The sequence below is a fragment of the Mus caroli genome, unplaced genomic scaffold (genome assembly GCF_978045245.1).
Source record: "Mus caroli unplaced genomic scaffold, Mus_caroli_1 scaffold_9, whole genome shotgun sequence".
NCBI lineage: Eukaryota > Metazoa > Chordata > Mammalia > Rodentia > Muridae > Mus > Mus caroli.
In genome coordinates this window covers 122521489-122538063 of record NW_028227264.1, presented here as the reverse complement: position 1 = coordinate 122538063, position 16575 = coordinate 122521489, and the positions used below count along the sequence as shown (strand labels likewise).

General features: G+C 46.4%; 1 protein-coding gene across 1 annotated transcript in view; it reads right to left on the bottom strand.

The window, feature by feature from the left end:
- Positions 1-3969: 3969 nt before the first annotated feature.
- The window catches only part of Ppm1h (protein phosphatase, Mg2+/Mn2+ dependent 1H), a 273399-nt gene continuing 260793 nt past the window's right edge, over positions 3970-16575 (bottom strand). Inside the window, exon 10 of the mRNA XM_021174330.3 lies at positions 3970-4924. Coding sequence (XP_021029989.1) covers positions 4777-4924 — 148 coding nt within the window. The 3' untranslated portion in view covers positions 3970-4776. The remainder of the gene's footprint in view (positions 4925-16575) is intronic.

Below are 16575 nucleotides of genomic sequence, written 5' to 3'. Positions count from 1 at the left end.
TGTATGGAATTCTCAAATAGGAAAAATGTTACTCTTAGGAATAGATTTCCCCTCTAGAAACTTCTTGTGTGGTTGTATATTCCATCCACAGCTGCTTCCCTTGCGGCAGGGCTGGAATCTACGAGCCCTCCCCACCATGTCTATGAAGAAGAATCCGATTGGAAGTTGATTTTTGAGTCTGCACTCAACAAGTGATGACCACGTTGTAAATCACGATACTCTCATCACTCCAGATTCACCAAGAAGAAACTGTACAACAAATTCGAAGACAAAAGACAAAAACAAAAAACAAACAAACAAACAAAAAAAAAAAAACAACAAAAAACCCAAAATCATTTTGTTAAAGATTTCCTATATACATATTTATATATACATATATAGTATTTTATTTAAAACGTCATTGAGCATATACAGTTCTTGAGCTTTTTCCAGGGGACATTGCACCTAAATTTCAAAACACACAAAATATATCCCCTTTACTAAACAGGTTTTCATTTGGGGGGTTTACAAAAGTCAATGTTTCACAATCACGAGGCATAAAGGTACGTGGTTCGGAAACCAATCTCCAGGCAGATTCTTCTCAGTTCACTATATGTAGGGTAATTTTTGGAAACCCAGAACACCATATACATATTCTTACAAATGATCCTTAATAGGTGCCTCCTTGGGTTTCCAAAGAAACAACAAAAATTAGAGGCGAATCAGGAATGAAGAAGTAATGGCAGGACCCCCTAAACACGCACAAGATACTCATCTAATGAGAGAGAGGAGAGATGGAGGACCCAGGTTCTCCATCTTCAGCACACGACAACTGAACAGTATGTGTATAGCTTTATTCGGTCACCTCGTACCTGGTGGTTACATGAACAAAACTTCACCTAAGACATGGAAAAGAAATATCAAAGCTATTTACACAGATAACATTATGAATTTGAAAGAGCGGTGGCGATCACATCTGACAGGGGCCACGAGGCTCAGAGAGGAAGTCAGGCTGCCCATGTAGCATCCTCTGAAAGTTCCAGTGCACACACACACACACACACACACACACACGCACACACATGACGCCACATTGCTACATAGCACCCAAAGTTTGCCCAGAGAGGTGGGCTGTGGTCTGCAGGCTGTAATACTTCTCTGTGTTCATGAGCCCTGACATTCATAAGCTCCCAACACAAAATCCTGTCCTGTGGCTGAAGTCTGCCCTACGACTCTATTAGATCTGGTAGGGTCAGGCTATTTGTTCCTTGCATAGACAATTTCATTGCTTTCTCCAGCTGTCCTGGAGGTACTGACTCACTGAAATCAGAATCTCATCACAGCATAACGCGCTCTGAAAGCATCAGAGACCCTGGCTCACTTAAGAAAAACTGAAAACCTTCAAACAATTGCACACAACAGCTTCCGCCACTTGCTCCCTCAAAAAAAGATAAAGCAAACAGGCAGATGAGGAAAGGGCATGGGGGAGGGGGAGATGAGAACAAATTAGACACTTTCCCAAAAGGATTCCAAACTAGTGTCCTGGGAGTACTGGACTCCCTACCCAAATGGCCAAGGTCTTGACTGAAATTTGGCTCCTGAGTCTCTAAGTCTTCTCGATCATCAATATCCATCTAGGGGCATGATTTCCTTCAAGAAAGTGACTTTCAGGGGAGAGTGGTGGGAAGACATGGCTGGCTTCATGTAGCCCCATAGAGGTAAGATGCTAAGAATTAAAAAAAAAAAAACTCAACATCCCAAATCTGTCAAAATCGAATACTGTGAAAAATAGCTGAAACACTGACTTCTTTGGCTTGTCCCAGTCAGACAGCTGCCTATTGGTCCAGCCTAACTGTCACCTTCCTTCCCAGCCACAAAGGGCAGTCACTGGGCATACACAACCCCAGCAGGTCCCTCCCGCACCTTTGTGTGGTGACTGTTGGTGTTAGAAGAACAAAGCTTTAGTTGTCACTTAGGAAGACACTTCAGGGTTCACACTCTTCAGGGAAGTGCCAGGAGTCAGAAGAGCAGATGCCGGCTGAGCGAAGAAGAGATTTAGGGTTGAGCGAGCCTTTCATTAAAGGAAGTAGCCACACAACCCCCAAGACACCCATAAATACTTAACTGGGAAATCAAATGCTCTTCATCACTCAGGGCTTCCTCTGAGGCTGTGAGGGCAAGATGCTCTTCATCACTCAGGGCTTCCTCTGAGGCTATGAGGGCAAGCGGGTCCAGCTGGAAGTCAGACACGCATGATTTCTAAACACACACCGAAATACATTTTGCAGAATTCTGAGTGTGTTGTTCCTTTGGCCTTCCCAGGAATTCTCCAAGGGCCAACTTGCTACATAGACCCATCCTGTTCTGGGACAGGGTGACTTGGAGTCTGGGGTAACAATAAGGCCCACACAGAGTTAAACCCAAAGCACAGAGCAATATCAGTGCTGGGCAGATCTGCCGTGGGCATTAACGAATCACTTTTCCACCTTTTGATTTATCTGATTCATTTGTAGTCTTCCCCCCTCCCCCCAGCCCCCAAACACACACAGAGCTTTAGCTTGTGACTAAGATCTTCAGGAAGAGAACTCCTGGATTCCTTTCCAGCTAAAACCAGCAGGACTCCAGGTTTTAGGGTAATTGGAGTCTTTCAGATTTGGTTCGACAATGGAAGAATTGGGAGAATGTTGTCACGGCACCTACAGGATATTTACACTCCAGTTCTGACTCTGGTGGCTTAAATATGATTGGAGAGGGTCAAGGTGAGACTCTGGGAGATCAGAAAAGCAAAAAATTCGAAAGGCATCGGGGACCTGGAAATGCTCCCCCAAGGAAGGCAGCTGTGTCCTCCATAGAATTCAACACTTTCTCAAATTTCCCATTTGTGTGTGACTTTGAGAACTGGGCGACGGTGGGAAGAGGACCATGCGACTGTAGCACGCCTGGACAGTTTTCTACAGCGTCATATTCTTCCAGGGAAGCAAATGGTTACCACAGAACACTCCCCACCAAGGCGTCTGGGGTGGTGAAGACTTCCTGAAGGAAAGGCATCCATGGTCAGATGCCCAGTCTTCCCGCAGTGAGCTGGCACACACTCACAGTGTGTCACCTGCTGGGCTGGACCCTGGCTCTACACAGTAGGGTGACTTTGTTCCTGAGTAGGAAGGCACCAGACCGTTCCTAAGAAAATATCTACAATTCTAGGAATGTGGATGGCTTACCAGCCTGGAGGAAGTGCCCCTCCCTTCTCCCCTGGGAAGGAATTCTCATAAACACAAGAGCTGGGATTGCATCTTAGGGAAATGACACCATTGGTTCCTTTCTTGGGTTGGAAATGTCTGAATTATACCAAGTTGTCAGAAAGCCAATATCTTGGAAGACGATGGGAACAGGACTAAGCAACTGGATGCAGCTCTGAAGGCCCCTGGGCAGGACAGCTGTGCAGTGATCTTTAAACTGGACTTTGCTGTTCTTCCCGGTAAGGAAGCAGTAGGCAGATACTATGCCCATGTGCCCATGTGCGTGCCACTGAGGCATGCACACCAGTAGATGCATAGTAGGAAGGGGGTCTCAGCTCTTAAGTTTCTACACTGCGATTCCCTTGAGGAATGGGGGACATCACAATGACCAACTGCAATTCAAATTCACTTTAATTCAAGTGTCATCCCAGATACCCTTGCACAAAGGTGACAGGAAGAGAGTAGTCACTGCTTAGCTGAGCTGTGACACTCAAACCTCCTGTGGCATGGCCTGGAGAACAGCGAACAAGGAGCCTGAGCCCCACACTCTTCCCTAATGAAGCATGGTTAGCTGATGGGTACAAGAACTTGCTGAGCTACGGCACTGGATGCTGCTTCCTATGTGTCTCCAGGACACAGAAGGTGGGGGAGCACTGCCCACTCCAGAAACAAAAAACCCAGCCTCTCACAGCTAAACCTCCAGACGGGACCTTAGAGATAGCACAGGAACTGTTGGTCCAATGAAACACTCACATTTTGAAGCAAACATATCTATTTGGGGAGAAAACACAACAAAGACAAACTGTCACCTGGGACATTGCTCTGGACAAAACTATAGGTGTGTATGGGGCACCGAACATGGGACTAGCCAGATTGGGCTAGTCTCTGATCTGGAAACTGTCCAGTGACAATTTGGAAAGTCCCATTGGAGGGGAATGAGAACGATAGGAGGAGTGTCCAAAAAAAAAAAAAAAGTCTCTACCTCACACCACCATTACCACAAAAGAATTTAGAGAAACAGAGGGGGCAGGAAAGAGGGGAAGGAATGAGACAGGACAGGCAGGATCCCTGAAATAACTGGAACGCACAATAAGATGGCTGCTCAGACATTCTGAGCCATGGTCCTCAACTTTTCAGTGTGGCTCTTCTCCCAGAGAGATGCTGGCAGCTTGACGGGCTGAGCAGGGGCTTTCACCAGTTACGCCTGAAATGGCTGTCCCTGCTGCTATTCTAGATAAAATAAATAAATGTATGCCTGTGCCCGCAATAGGCAATCGCTGCCTAGGAGCCCCTACCATCGAAACCAAGAGAAATAGAACACTCAGTAGCGGGCTTTGTGTTTGGCTCTTATTCAGTGTCCAGACTTGTTACCAAAGAAGAAATGGAAACCTAAGGATCACCTGGAAGCAACGCCAGAGAGGCCTTTTGGCAGCAAACTCCCCATCTGGGCTGGGAAAAATATGCATCACCTGGAATCCAGCCCAGGCACTCCCCGGTCCCGCCCTGCTCGTAGGCACCCCAGTTCTCTTCCCTTCTGTCCTCCTAGTCCCCTGGGTCACTTTCATGACAGTTTGTTCCCGTGTATTAAAGGAATGACATATACAGAAATGTCATCTCCTGAGCCCAGTCGGTCATTCGATATCCGCCACCCTCGGTCCTTCAGGACGCCTCGGGCACGCATCACCAGGTCCTGAGCCGCCAGTGTGTATCTGTGCAAGAAAAAAAGCAGAGAAAAGACCGTCAGAATAGCCAGGGCAGGGACAAGGCTCAGAGAGGCCGGAAAGGAAGCATCACTATGGCCACACATTTTCCAGTTACCCTTACAATTAACAACAACAACAATGACAACAACGACAACTACTACTAAAGCAAGGGCCATCTTTGTCTCAAATGTATGAGACCTGTTGTATTTTTGGGTGGTGGATGAATGAGGTACCACGTTAAATGGCCTCCTACATCACCCACCACTCGGCCTCTCTAGATGTTATTTATCTCAATGGACCTAGAAGAATCCCAGTGCAGTGTTATTAGATCTTAACAAAAAAAACCACACAGGCCCAGTCTTCTGTGACAAACAGTATTTGGCTAAATAAGTACACAAGGGAAAAACAAAACAAAAACAAACCGAACCGGAACTTCTGTCACCAATATGTTTATTTTTAGGACTGTCTTCCTCTTGCATCAGCGTCGTGGTTTATTTTACATGAATGGTTCTGGTAAACCTTCTGGAAAACTAGGTTGGGACACTGAAAGGAAAGTGTGAAGAAGACCACGTGCGGTACAGGAAAATAACACGGGGTGAGCGGGGAGGGGGTTGAAGGGTGGGCGGGTGTGCGTGATGGATAAGCCCTGCTGTGGCTGAGGTTCCCTATGTGCCTTTCTTTATTGGTGTTACACTTTCCTATGGTTCATGTAAGGACATCGAGGCATCACTCCCATGGAGATTCACACTGTAAACTTGAAGAAAAGGGGTGACACTGGACCAGCAGAAAGGCTACCATCTACAGAGGAGACTGCAACTTGAGGGGTGATTGGTGGGCACCGGCTTCTGTTAGCTGTGAGACATAAAAATGAAGTAAAGCCCGGGAAGGTTCCTCCTCAGAGATAGATCAAGCCGTGCAGCCTTAGCTAAGGGACTTCAAAGAAGTTTGGTGGGGCTAAACTTAGTGTGTGGTGGAGTATTTTCTAAGCCTTCGCCAGGAAATAAGTGATTCATCTTTTCTTTCCTCTCTTCTTTCTCTTCTTCTTTCTCTTCTTCTTTCTCCTCCTCCTCCTCCTCTTCTTCTTCTTCTTCTTCTTCTTCTTCTTCTTCTTCTTCTTCTTCTTCTTCTTCTTCTTCTTCTTCTTCTTCTTCTTCTTCTTCTTCTTCTTCTTCTTCTCCTCCTCCTCCTCCTTCTCCTTCTCTCTTCTTCTTCCTCTTCTCTTCTTCTTCTTCTTCTTCTTCTTCTTCTTCTTCTTCTTCTTCTTCTTCTTCTTCTTCTTCTTCTTCTTCTTCTTCTTCTTCTTCTTCTTCTTCTTCTTCTTCTTCTTCTTCTTCTTCTTCTTCTTCTCCTTCTCCTCCTCCTCCTCCTCCTCCTCCTCCTCCTCCTTCTCTCTTCTTCTTCCTGTTCTCTTCTTCTTCTTCTTCTTCTTCTTCTTCTTCTTCTTCTTCTTCTTCTTCTTCTTCTTCTTCTTCTTCTTCTTCTTCTTCTTCTTCTTCTTCTTCCTCCTCCTCCTCCTCCTCCTCCTCCTCCTTCTTCTTCTTCTTCTTCTTCCTCCTCCTCCTCTTCCTCTTCTCCTCCTCCTCTTCTTTCTCCTCCCCTCCTCCTCCTCCTCCTACTACTACTTCTTCTTCTTCTTCTTCTTCTTCCTCCTCCTCCTCCTCCTCTTCCTCTTCCCCTCCTCCTCCTCCTCTTCTTTCTCCTCCTCTCCTTCTTCTTCCTCTTCTCTTCTTCTTCTTCTTCTTCTTCTTCTTCTTCTTCTTCTTCTTCTTCTTCTTCTTCTTCTTCTTCTTCTTCTTCTCCTCCTCCTCCTCCTCCTCCTCCTCCTCCTCCTCCTTCTCTCTCTCCTCCTTCTTCTTCTTTTTTTTCTGATTTCACATTCGCCAAATAACCTGATTATGATCCGTTTCCCTATGAAGGCTTGCCTACCAGGAAAGAATAAGCTACTATTTTATGCTTTATCAGCCAGCTATATTTCTCTGTATAAACGTCAGCTAGCATTCTAGTTTTGTAAGCTTGGTTAAGGTAAGCCCGGTTCTGACAATGAATCTGTTATTTGTATCTTCATGAAATCACGGTTGGAACCTAAACAGCTAAGGTGCAGATTCTGATAAATCACCAGGAAAATGAATAATAAATGTCACCTCCTGGGTGAGGCCTCCGGGAAGCTTGGCAGTGGGGCTTTCACGAGGTGCTTCTGTCCTTTCCCCTGCTCAGAGCACCTCAGCATTACCTTGGGACTCTCGGAACTGATGCTTTCCCATGTGCTCTCTAAACCTCCCAAGAATGTACAATGCTCAGTCTTCAGGCATTTGAAGAACAAGGGCTGCAGACATTGCAAGCTGTACAGCTTCTAAGAGTTAAGTCTATGCCTATAGCCCAGGTGGCCAACACAGCAGGTTAGACAACACATTGTATTTAATACAAAATGAATGTCTCCTTCCTGTTGCATGGGAGACTCGTGGGCAGAAAAAGACACCTTCGTTTTTTCTAACTCCACGGAGAGGATAGGATTATTGGCTTGATATAGAGTCCGTTATACCCGAGAAACCAGTAAGTCTCTTCCTGTGATCAAGAAGTAGAGGGCTGGAGTTGAGTTCCCAGCACCCACATGGAGGTTCACACCATCTCTAACTCCAGCTCCAGTGGGTCTGATGCTATCTTTTGACCTCCATGGGCACCACGCAGGCATGTGGTGCACAAACATTTACATAGGCAAAATGCCCATACACATACAAATAAAATAAATATTAAAAAAAAAGACAGTAGCATCCTAGGAGGATTTAGACTGAAGAACTATGAATATATAGGAGGATTTAGACTGAAGAACTATGAATATGTATGGATATATGGGAATATATATGAATGTATATGAATGTATATGTGAATATATATGAATATATATGTAAATATATATGTTTTATATATATATATATATAATACCTTAGTCCCACACTCTACAGCTCACCCTCCAGACTCACGGCAGCTTCTAAGGTTACTGATAAATCACCAGGAAAATGAATAATACTATATTCATTTACTCTTTATTTTATACTATATTGAATATGTAAAACATAATCACAAGGGTAGTAATAGTGTTGCCATCAGCAACATTCAGGTGACATTTATCTACCCAGTGACTGACCATCTCTGGATCTTCACTTTGCTTTTTGTTTTGTTTTTGTTTTTGCTTTTGTTTTCCTATACAGGGTTTCTCTGTGTAGACCTGGCTGTCCTGGAACTCACTTTGTAGACCAGGCTGGCCTCAAACTCAAAGATCCACCTGCCTCTGCCTCCCAAGTGCTGGGATTAAAGGCGTGCGCCCTCACTGCCTGGCTGGACCTTCACTTTGAAGATTCAGAAACTTCACTGATGAAGGTGGTGACACACACCTTTAACCCCAGCACTCGAGGCAGAGGCAGGTGGATCTCTGAGTTTGAGGCCAGCCTGGTCTATAGAGTGAGTTCCAGGACAGCCAGGGCTTCACAGAGAGACCCTATCACAAGAAAGAAAGAACCTGCTGGCTCGAATCTTCCTTCATCAGTATTGAACACGCCTTAAGCCAGCCTGAGAGGAGAGGAGACATGGGTACAGTGAACTGGGAAAACATGGCTGACGAGAAGAGACAGATGCATATCTAAAAAGCCAGGAAATGAAGTTCTGACAAGCCCAGACATGGCTTGGAATGGCTGTCTGGTCACGAGGCAAATACGTCTGGCAGTCCTGAGAAATGGCTGGGGACCTGGACAGGATCAGTCAGAAGATCACAGAAGCAGGGGACAGCTCCATACTGCTCATGACCTTGGGTTTTTCACTATTAGTTTGTGGGGACAGAGTCTTGCCCTAAAGGTCACAATTCTACTGCCGCAGCCTTAGAGATACCAGGATCAGCGTGTAGCGTGTACCTTCACCTTCTCCACTGGCAGTTCTAGTATTTTTAAACGGTCTTAGAGTTATCTCTCTCTCTTTCTCTCTCTCTCATGTGTGTATGAGAGAGAGAGAGAGAGAGAACTTCATACATGTATAGATGAGAGCTTTGGCTTTTTAAAAGTTGAATGCTAGGCCACCTGGAGACAATGGATCTGTCTTAGTCAGAGTTTCTATTCCTGCACAAACATCAGGACCAAGAAGCAAGTTGGGGAGGAAAGGGTTTATTCAGCTTACCCTTCCACATTGCTGTTCATCACCAAAGGAAGTCAGGACTGGAGGTCAGGAAGCAGGAGCAGATGCAGAGACCATGGAGGGATGTTTCTTACTGGCTTGCTTCCCCTGGCTTGCTCAGCCTGCTTTCTTATAGAACCCAAGACTACCAGCCACCCACAACCCCCCCCCCCCCGCCGTTGATCACTAATTGAGAAAATGTCCCATAGCTGGATCTCATGGGGACACTTCCCCAGCTAAAGCTCCTTTCTCAGTGATAACTCTAGCCTGTGTCAAGTTGACACATAAAACCAGCCAGTACAGGGTCCTTATGAAACTTACATCCTAAGGATCCCATCTCAGCGAGGTTTTACTTTTTAAATATAGTTGTCACTTACTGCACGACAAATTCCTTGATAATTGACTATCTGTCCATTTTTCCTTAGGTTTTGATTACAAACTAGCCTTTAACAACCACACCTCTCTCCAGCCCTTCTCTTGGGCTTTGAGCTTAAACAGTCTCTAACCCAGGCTGAACTAGAACTGGAAGATGCCCTTAAACTTCTGATGCTCTTGCCTCTACCTCCAGAGTCCTAGGATCCTGTGTGTCACCATGCCCAGTTTGATGTGGTCTTGGAGATAGAAGGCTGGGCTCTGTGTATGCTGGATCCAGACGCTAACTGAGCTACATCCCAGGTTCTGAGTTTCCCGATACAGAACACCACTCTTGTTCCTCCTTTTCATTTAAATCCCCAGGCCTCTTACCAGGAGGCCGATGACCTTCCCCTTCCTCCTATCTATCCTCTGACAGCCCAGTCCCAAGGCAGCTTTTCCATACTCATTCTGCTCAGCTTACCCTGCTGGCTGTGTTCTCTAACTTTGGAGTCTCCTCTTGAACATCCTTCTCTTTTTCTGGATCCAGGCATGCCACATCCCTGTTCACCGGTGTCTCAGTTTCCACAGCCCATGGCGCCTGTTCTCTCTGACGCTCCCTAGTTTTCTTTGTAGGCCCCACTCATGACTTAGGAAGAACTCAGCAAGTGTTAGGCTGTTCTCCCTTCCAGTGCGTCACCTTCTGACCAACCATCCCTAAATGATGAAATTCTGATCCCTGAAACAGGAAACCACAGCCCTCAATGCTGCCTTCTCATCTTGGTGATACTCAGTTACAAAGCAGATAGGACTTCTAAGTCTCATCGTAAGTATATTATGCCTTTAATGGTACGTGGCTAATTAAAAGAAAATCCCACCTTAGTCATTAGAGCTTCAATTATTATAAAATGGAGTGTTTAAGCCTTTACTCTCACAGACAGACAGACATACACACACAGACACACACGTATACACAGACAGACAGACACACACACATAAACACACACATACATATTCTGTGCTTTGTACCTGTTTTCTTCCTTTTCCTCATGTGGAGAACCTGCTAGAACATTTCACCCCACCCTTGCCCCACACATACATGTGACTTGGGAGACACTGTTATCTTTGTTCACTGGGCAATTATACTCAATTTTCAATATACAGTCGACTATTTCTGCTGTATTCCTAAAAGCTAAAATGACTTTAAATAACCTTCCCTCACCATCTGCATAACAGTGTAATATTTTAGCTTGCTTTGGGTTTAAGCCTCTACTAGTCACTATTCTCATGTATTATTTGGGTGTGTTAGTGAACCAACATGTGTGCAAACTTCCTTGCTTCTCTCAGTCCACTCCTCGATCTGGATTTTGTTTCCTGCTAGACAAGTACATCAAGGTAAGTCCTTTCGCAGTCACCTTATATCATCGTTGGACAATGAAAACCTCAATTTAACTTAGAGTAAGAATTTTACAAGGTGCAGTACTGGAGACTGTTATTTTGTTGTGTTTTTAGATTAAATTTTTTTAAACTGTATGTATACTGTGTGTGTGGTACATGCTTGAGTGCACACACATACACATGTGCACGCTTGCATGCATGCACACACATGTGCAAGAGTGCCGGAAAAGGGTGTTAAACTCTTTGCAGCTGGAGATAACATGTTTATAGGTCACCTGACATGGTTCTATGAACCAAGCCTGGTCCTCTGCATAGCACTTTTATTTATGAGTAAGTATTAATCTATCTATTTAGATGTATACGTGTATGCTGTCATAGGCACACGGAGGCCAGGGAACAACTTCAAGGAGTCTGTTTCATCCTTCTGCCACGTGGGTTCCAGGGATCTAACTCAGTAGTTCAGGCTTGAGCCATTTCCAGCCCTGAGGTTTTTATACAGTTCCTTACCATCCTACCTTGCGGATGTAACTTGCATCTGTCCCTGTGCGATGCCCTTTCTCTGATTGCTCCCTTAGACAACTGCTGCACAATCCATTCGGTGAACTGCTTCATTATATCGAGTTCTCTGTCTCAGATGTCTCTGGTTCTTCTCCGGATCTGCCTCATGATTCTATACCCATATGTTTATCTCAGTCCGAACTGTCCTATTACATCCAGGTTTCCCCTGGGGTGGAGAGGATAAGAGGGGGCTCCGCCATATCTTCCTGCCTTTTCTCCACATGTGTTTTAAGGTAAGATAACAACTGGAAGCAGTTGTTGACCATATGCCACGAGGTATCTAGATTTAAAACAATCCTCAGTATGGGTGTATGTGGTGGGGTGGGTTGCTACGGAGTCTTTACAGTGCTGCCCATATTTTATGCTAGGATCCCTGTCATGGTAGTATGAAGGTTAACGTCACATCTGTCCCGTGCGCTAGGAATAACAAGCCCTTTCCTCCTTAATGCAGAGCTTCGATTTTATGAAGGATTCGCCCTCAGTCCCTAGTACTGCCCGGAAAGAACAACCTCTAACCTGAGGGAGAAACTTGGGGACCATCCCAGGACTTCTGGTCCTACATTGTTCTGAGGATCTGAGATCCGGCACATGCCTCCTCTGCTCAGCACCCACGGTGCTGTGATATCACTGTGATATCTGATCCTCCCATCAGACAGCCCTCTGTAGCACGCTGCATTTCGCAAGTGAGATTTGAACTGGAGCGCTCTGGACAGCTTCCTGGCATGCTGCCTCCTTATGGGATGGCAAACCCTAGTTGGAGTGAACGCCAGCGGAGTGGCCCTTGTCAGGAAGCGAACTCTGCTGTCACAGAAGTTTGGTTCCAGCCCCTGCAAGTGGGCCAAGCTGGTGGACACCTCAATATCCCCCACATTCAAAATTCAGTTCACTCCAAGTGTGGAACCGGTGTCAAGGCTGCTTTTCATGGAGACTGGCATACAAAGCAATCCCCCCCTCCAGAGGAAGAGCTTCTCCTTGCTCTCGGTTTGTTTTTTTTTGTTTTTTGTTTTTGTTTTTTTCCTAAGGTCTCCTTTATCAGAGTTGCCAGCAATTTCTTGTGGCCATGAAACAGGAAGGCGCTAAGATACTGAGCCTGAACTCGAGGACATCTCCATACCACAGACTGAAGAGCATGGCCCAAACATGAAACAAATACAAAGCACACAGCCCCATAGCAAAGGACAGGGTGTAGCTAAAGACCAGACGGAGGTGGATTGTGGACTCCTAGGACATGGAGCGGGTTGAGGTAGCTGACAGTTCTGGAAGCTGGATGTGGAATCGCTGTAATGCCTTCCTCACAAATGCCTGCCCAGGCAGCATTAGAAAACTATGCTCTTTGGAAGTGCTCATTCTCTCCAAAGCAAGCGACTTCCCGGGAGACGAGGTGAATTTTAAGACTATTCTCCTTCCCTGCCTGAAGCTCTCAATATTGATTGGCAAAGTTCTGCGGGAAGAAATGACTGCCAAGGAAAAATGGGGCTTTTGAAAATTCAGAGGGCTCCACTCTGAAGCGGGAGAGGGAGAGGGGCGGATCATCGGAGGAAGGTCAGCAGGGGTGGCAGAGAAAACAGAAAAGGAGAGGGGGCTGAAGCTATCGGAAGGTGAAGCTCTTTCTAAACCACTGAGGTAGGGCCGTACACCACAACGGTCTCTGCTGTGTGGTGGTGGCTCTTGCTTCTGTCACCTCTGCAGTGATTCAAATGAGGGGTTCAATGGCTATGGACCCCCCCCCCCCCCAGAGACTTCATCTCTGCTTTCACACCAACTAGATGGATGGTTCTGAAAAAATCATTTAGCTTATAGGACCCCTCTTTTCCTTGCCTGAGAGCCTTGTGTACTAACACTGTAAATCTCCAGGTTTCTCCAGAGACTAAGATCGTCTTTTACAAACATCCAATATGGCAGCCCGCACATGGCCGGAGATCAAGAAGTGTTAACAATCACCCCCTTCATCAGACTTCAAATGTCTTCTTCCCACAGGCAAGTCGTTTACCTCTTACAGAGGCGGCTTCCCACGAGACCACCTTGGCATCAGCCTGGGACTGTCAAAAATAAGTCAACCCCAGGCCTCAGCTAACCATCCCCACAGTCATTAAAAGCTACAGCTGGGTGGGAACTTCCACCAGCCCTGTGGATCCTGCAGAAAAGGTCCTCTGAGAGGGAGGGTAGGTGGGGAAGAACTGGGGGATGAATGGGTTCCAAACATTAGCATATAAAAGGCAACCTCAGTCTGCTGGCGGTACCCCTCCGTTGTTACGATGTGACGAGCAGGAGCAACCCCCTCGGCATTCTGAGCAGCTCTCTGAGATTTAAGAGGGAGGAAAAGCGCCCCAGCTTTGGGGCTTCCCAGGAAATCTATGGTGATGAGCCTAGCTCCCGGGCTAGGCTTGGAGGTGGCCTTTGCTGTGCTTAGAAAGTAGTCATTTGTTTTGAGAGGAGGCACATCCATTAGGAGGGGAGGTGGGTCACCCTTCAGACCAAAACTTGAAGCTACTAATGGGTTCTGACACCAGCTTAGGGTACAACGGACCTGCTTAGGCCAAGAAGCCTGAGGCACCAGAGCGAGGCTTCAGGGTGGAGAGGGCACCCCGCCCCGTGGGAAGGGTTAGAATCCCCTGCTCCTGCTATCCATTGCCAGGATTTTTCTACCTCTCAGTACCCTGGCAGTGCCAGGGCTCCCTGGTTTCTTCAGTGGTGAATGTTTATTTTAGTTCAAATCCCAAACAGCAACATTTCAATCCAAGGAGGAATAATAACCCGGCTCCTTCTCCGTCCTCCCTGGCAAGGTCTTTGAAATTCCCTGAGGTGGCCACACATCTAAGTGCTTACACAGCTCTGCTTTGCCAGCCCCAGTAACCAGAGAGAGATGGCTGACTGTGCAGCCGAGGAGGCAGCTGCAGCCAGGATCTCAGGCTGGCGTCCAGATTCCCACGGATCCGAATATGCTAAGCAGCATACAAGGAACTTGAATGCAGATTTGTATCTAGTCTACAAACACCAGATCAAACACTCGGGGATTTGTTCTGAAAACCTGCAAGTGATAAGGAGGGGGTGGGGGAGGGGGGAGGAACACTTCCTTTTTGCGTGTGAGGCATGGTTTCTGGAGAGCATATGGTGCTGCTGAGAAATGACTTCAACCAACTTACAGAAAGATTTCCCCTCCCAGGAGAAAGAAGGAGAAAGGAGAGAGGAGAGAGGAGAGAGGAGAGAGGAGAGAGGAGAGAGGAGAGAGGAGAGAGGAGAGAGGAGAGAGGAGAGAGAACAAAGAAAGAAAACCTTAAATATTTTGTCTTTTGCCAAAATAAATTAGATATTACCAGGGTAATACAAACTGGCATTAATGGCTCTATTAAGGCTGCAGTGTACTGATAGGTTTGTTTGTTTGTTTGTTTTTACCTTTAACCTTCCCTTTCCAGGCAGAAGGGTAGAAAACCCTTACCATCAAAAAGGTATCTCCCAGTCGTGGGAGAGAGAGTTTGGTACACCGGAACTTTAAGACTCCATCCAACTCTTGACCGGGCTGGGCAGGTAGCTCCATGTGTGAGCACGTGCCAGGTCTTGTTTGTATCTGCAGAGAGTGCACATACTGTCCTTGTGTCATGGCAGAGGCAACAGGGAGCTGTTAGGTGCAAGGTAGAAAAACCAGGGTTTCTACAGATGGGTTTGGGAAATAATGAGGAGAGCAAAGACCCTGAAAAGCTTTGATTCAGTATCTGGAGGTGGGCTCTGGTTTCTCTCGCCTCTACCTGCCCACCTCGCTTTTAGAAGTAGTAACAATCTATTCCCTTCTGACAAAATGTAACTGTCTTCACGGATGGTTCAGACACTGGCTCCCACTTTGTCTATTTCCCTGGTGGGGAGGGAGGCCCACCACTAAACCTCCAGCTTAGAGCTGACGGTCAGTTCCACATGTTTTACCTTAACCACTGAATCACAGTCTTTAAGTTGTAAAAGAGAACCTGGCCAGAGATACAGAGCAAGCCCCGTGACCTCTGATAACCTCCCTCTAGAACGTTAGTGTGATGTGTTCCCTCTGAACAGTTCATCTGGTGACCCCATAGAGCAGTCACTTCCAGCCCCCCCCCTTGCACTCTGACTTTGGCTCCCCTACAAAGCTGCCTTTTAATTTCCTGATTCCTTTGAGGAGACAGTTCAAAAAGAGGGAAAGCTGGGGCTTATCAGATCACAGGGGTGTTTGTACCTACTCACTCCCTGCCTGAGAGGAAGGCATGAGGGTCAGCGGTATGCTGACTGGTCTTTATGCTAAACCCTGTGTCCCTCAGAAGTGGAGGGGGTGCTATTTTACATTCCTCTTTTGGGGGGGGTGTTATCCAGGGAAGACAAGACTGGCAATTTGTTAAGAACGACTGTCATTCGGAAACAAAAGAAAAATAAAAAGAGAAAACCCACACACAACACAAACACACACCTAGCCATCAAGAAACCACAAATCCTTGTGTGTCACTGGTCAACCTAGACCCTGCTCCTTTCTATTGGTTTCCTCTCCAAGTAGCTCTGGGGCAACCTGGCTCATATCTCAGGGGGAGAGAGAAACTGTCAATCGCAGACACATGCTCTTTTTGTTTGCCTTGCTTCCTCTTTGGTCCCTGAGGTTTCCCATTCTTGGAATGTATCTGAATGTATCTTTTTTTTCCCCCCATTTTGAGTCAAACAATAGGCCAGCCCCATTTAGTCAGCCCCCCCCCCCAAGCTTGGGGCACAGCCACTGGTCACATCTCCAAAGACATGATCCCATAGGCAAACCCAGGGGTTCTACCCTGACAGAGAAAGAGACGTAAAGGTCAACAGAGCCTCTGGAATTACAGCCTTTTCCTCATTTCAGAACTCTGACTGGGGCTGAGACCTTTTGGGGCGACTTCCTCTGCCGTTTCCATCTCTCTGCACAGAAGAGCTCCCAGCCATAAGTGAGCCTGAGTGCTCAGTGTCCATGGGCCTCTCAAGGAGACAGGCCAAGGCTCCTGCCAAATTATACAGCTTATGTGCAACAATGCCACACACATGAAAGAGAAGAAAATGCCATCTTACAGAATTCCAGAGCTGGAAACAAATTAAGTCTCCCTGATCGCCCAACTCGGCTTCCATTACGAGGGCACACACAGGGTGGAGGAACAACCTGAGTACAGTTACTCAACAACTATATATATATATATATATATATATATATATATATATAT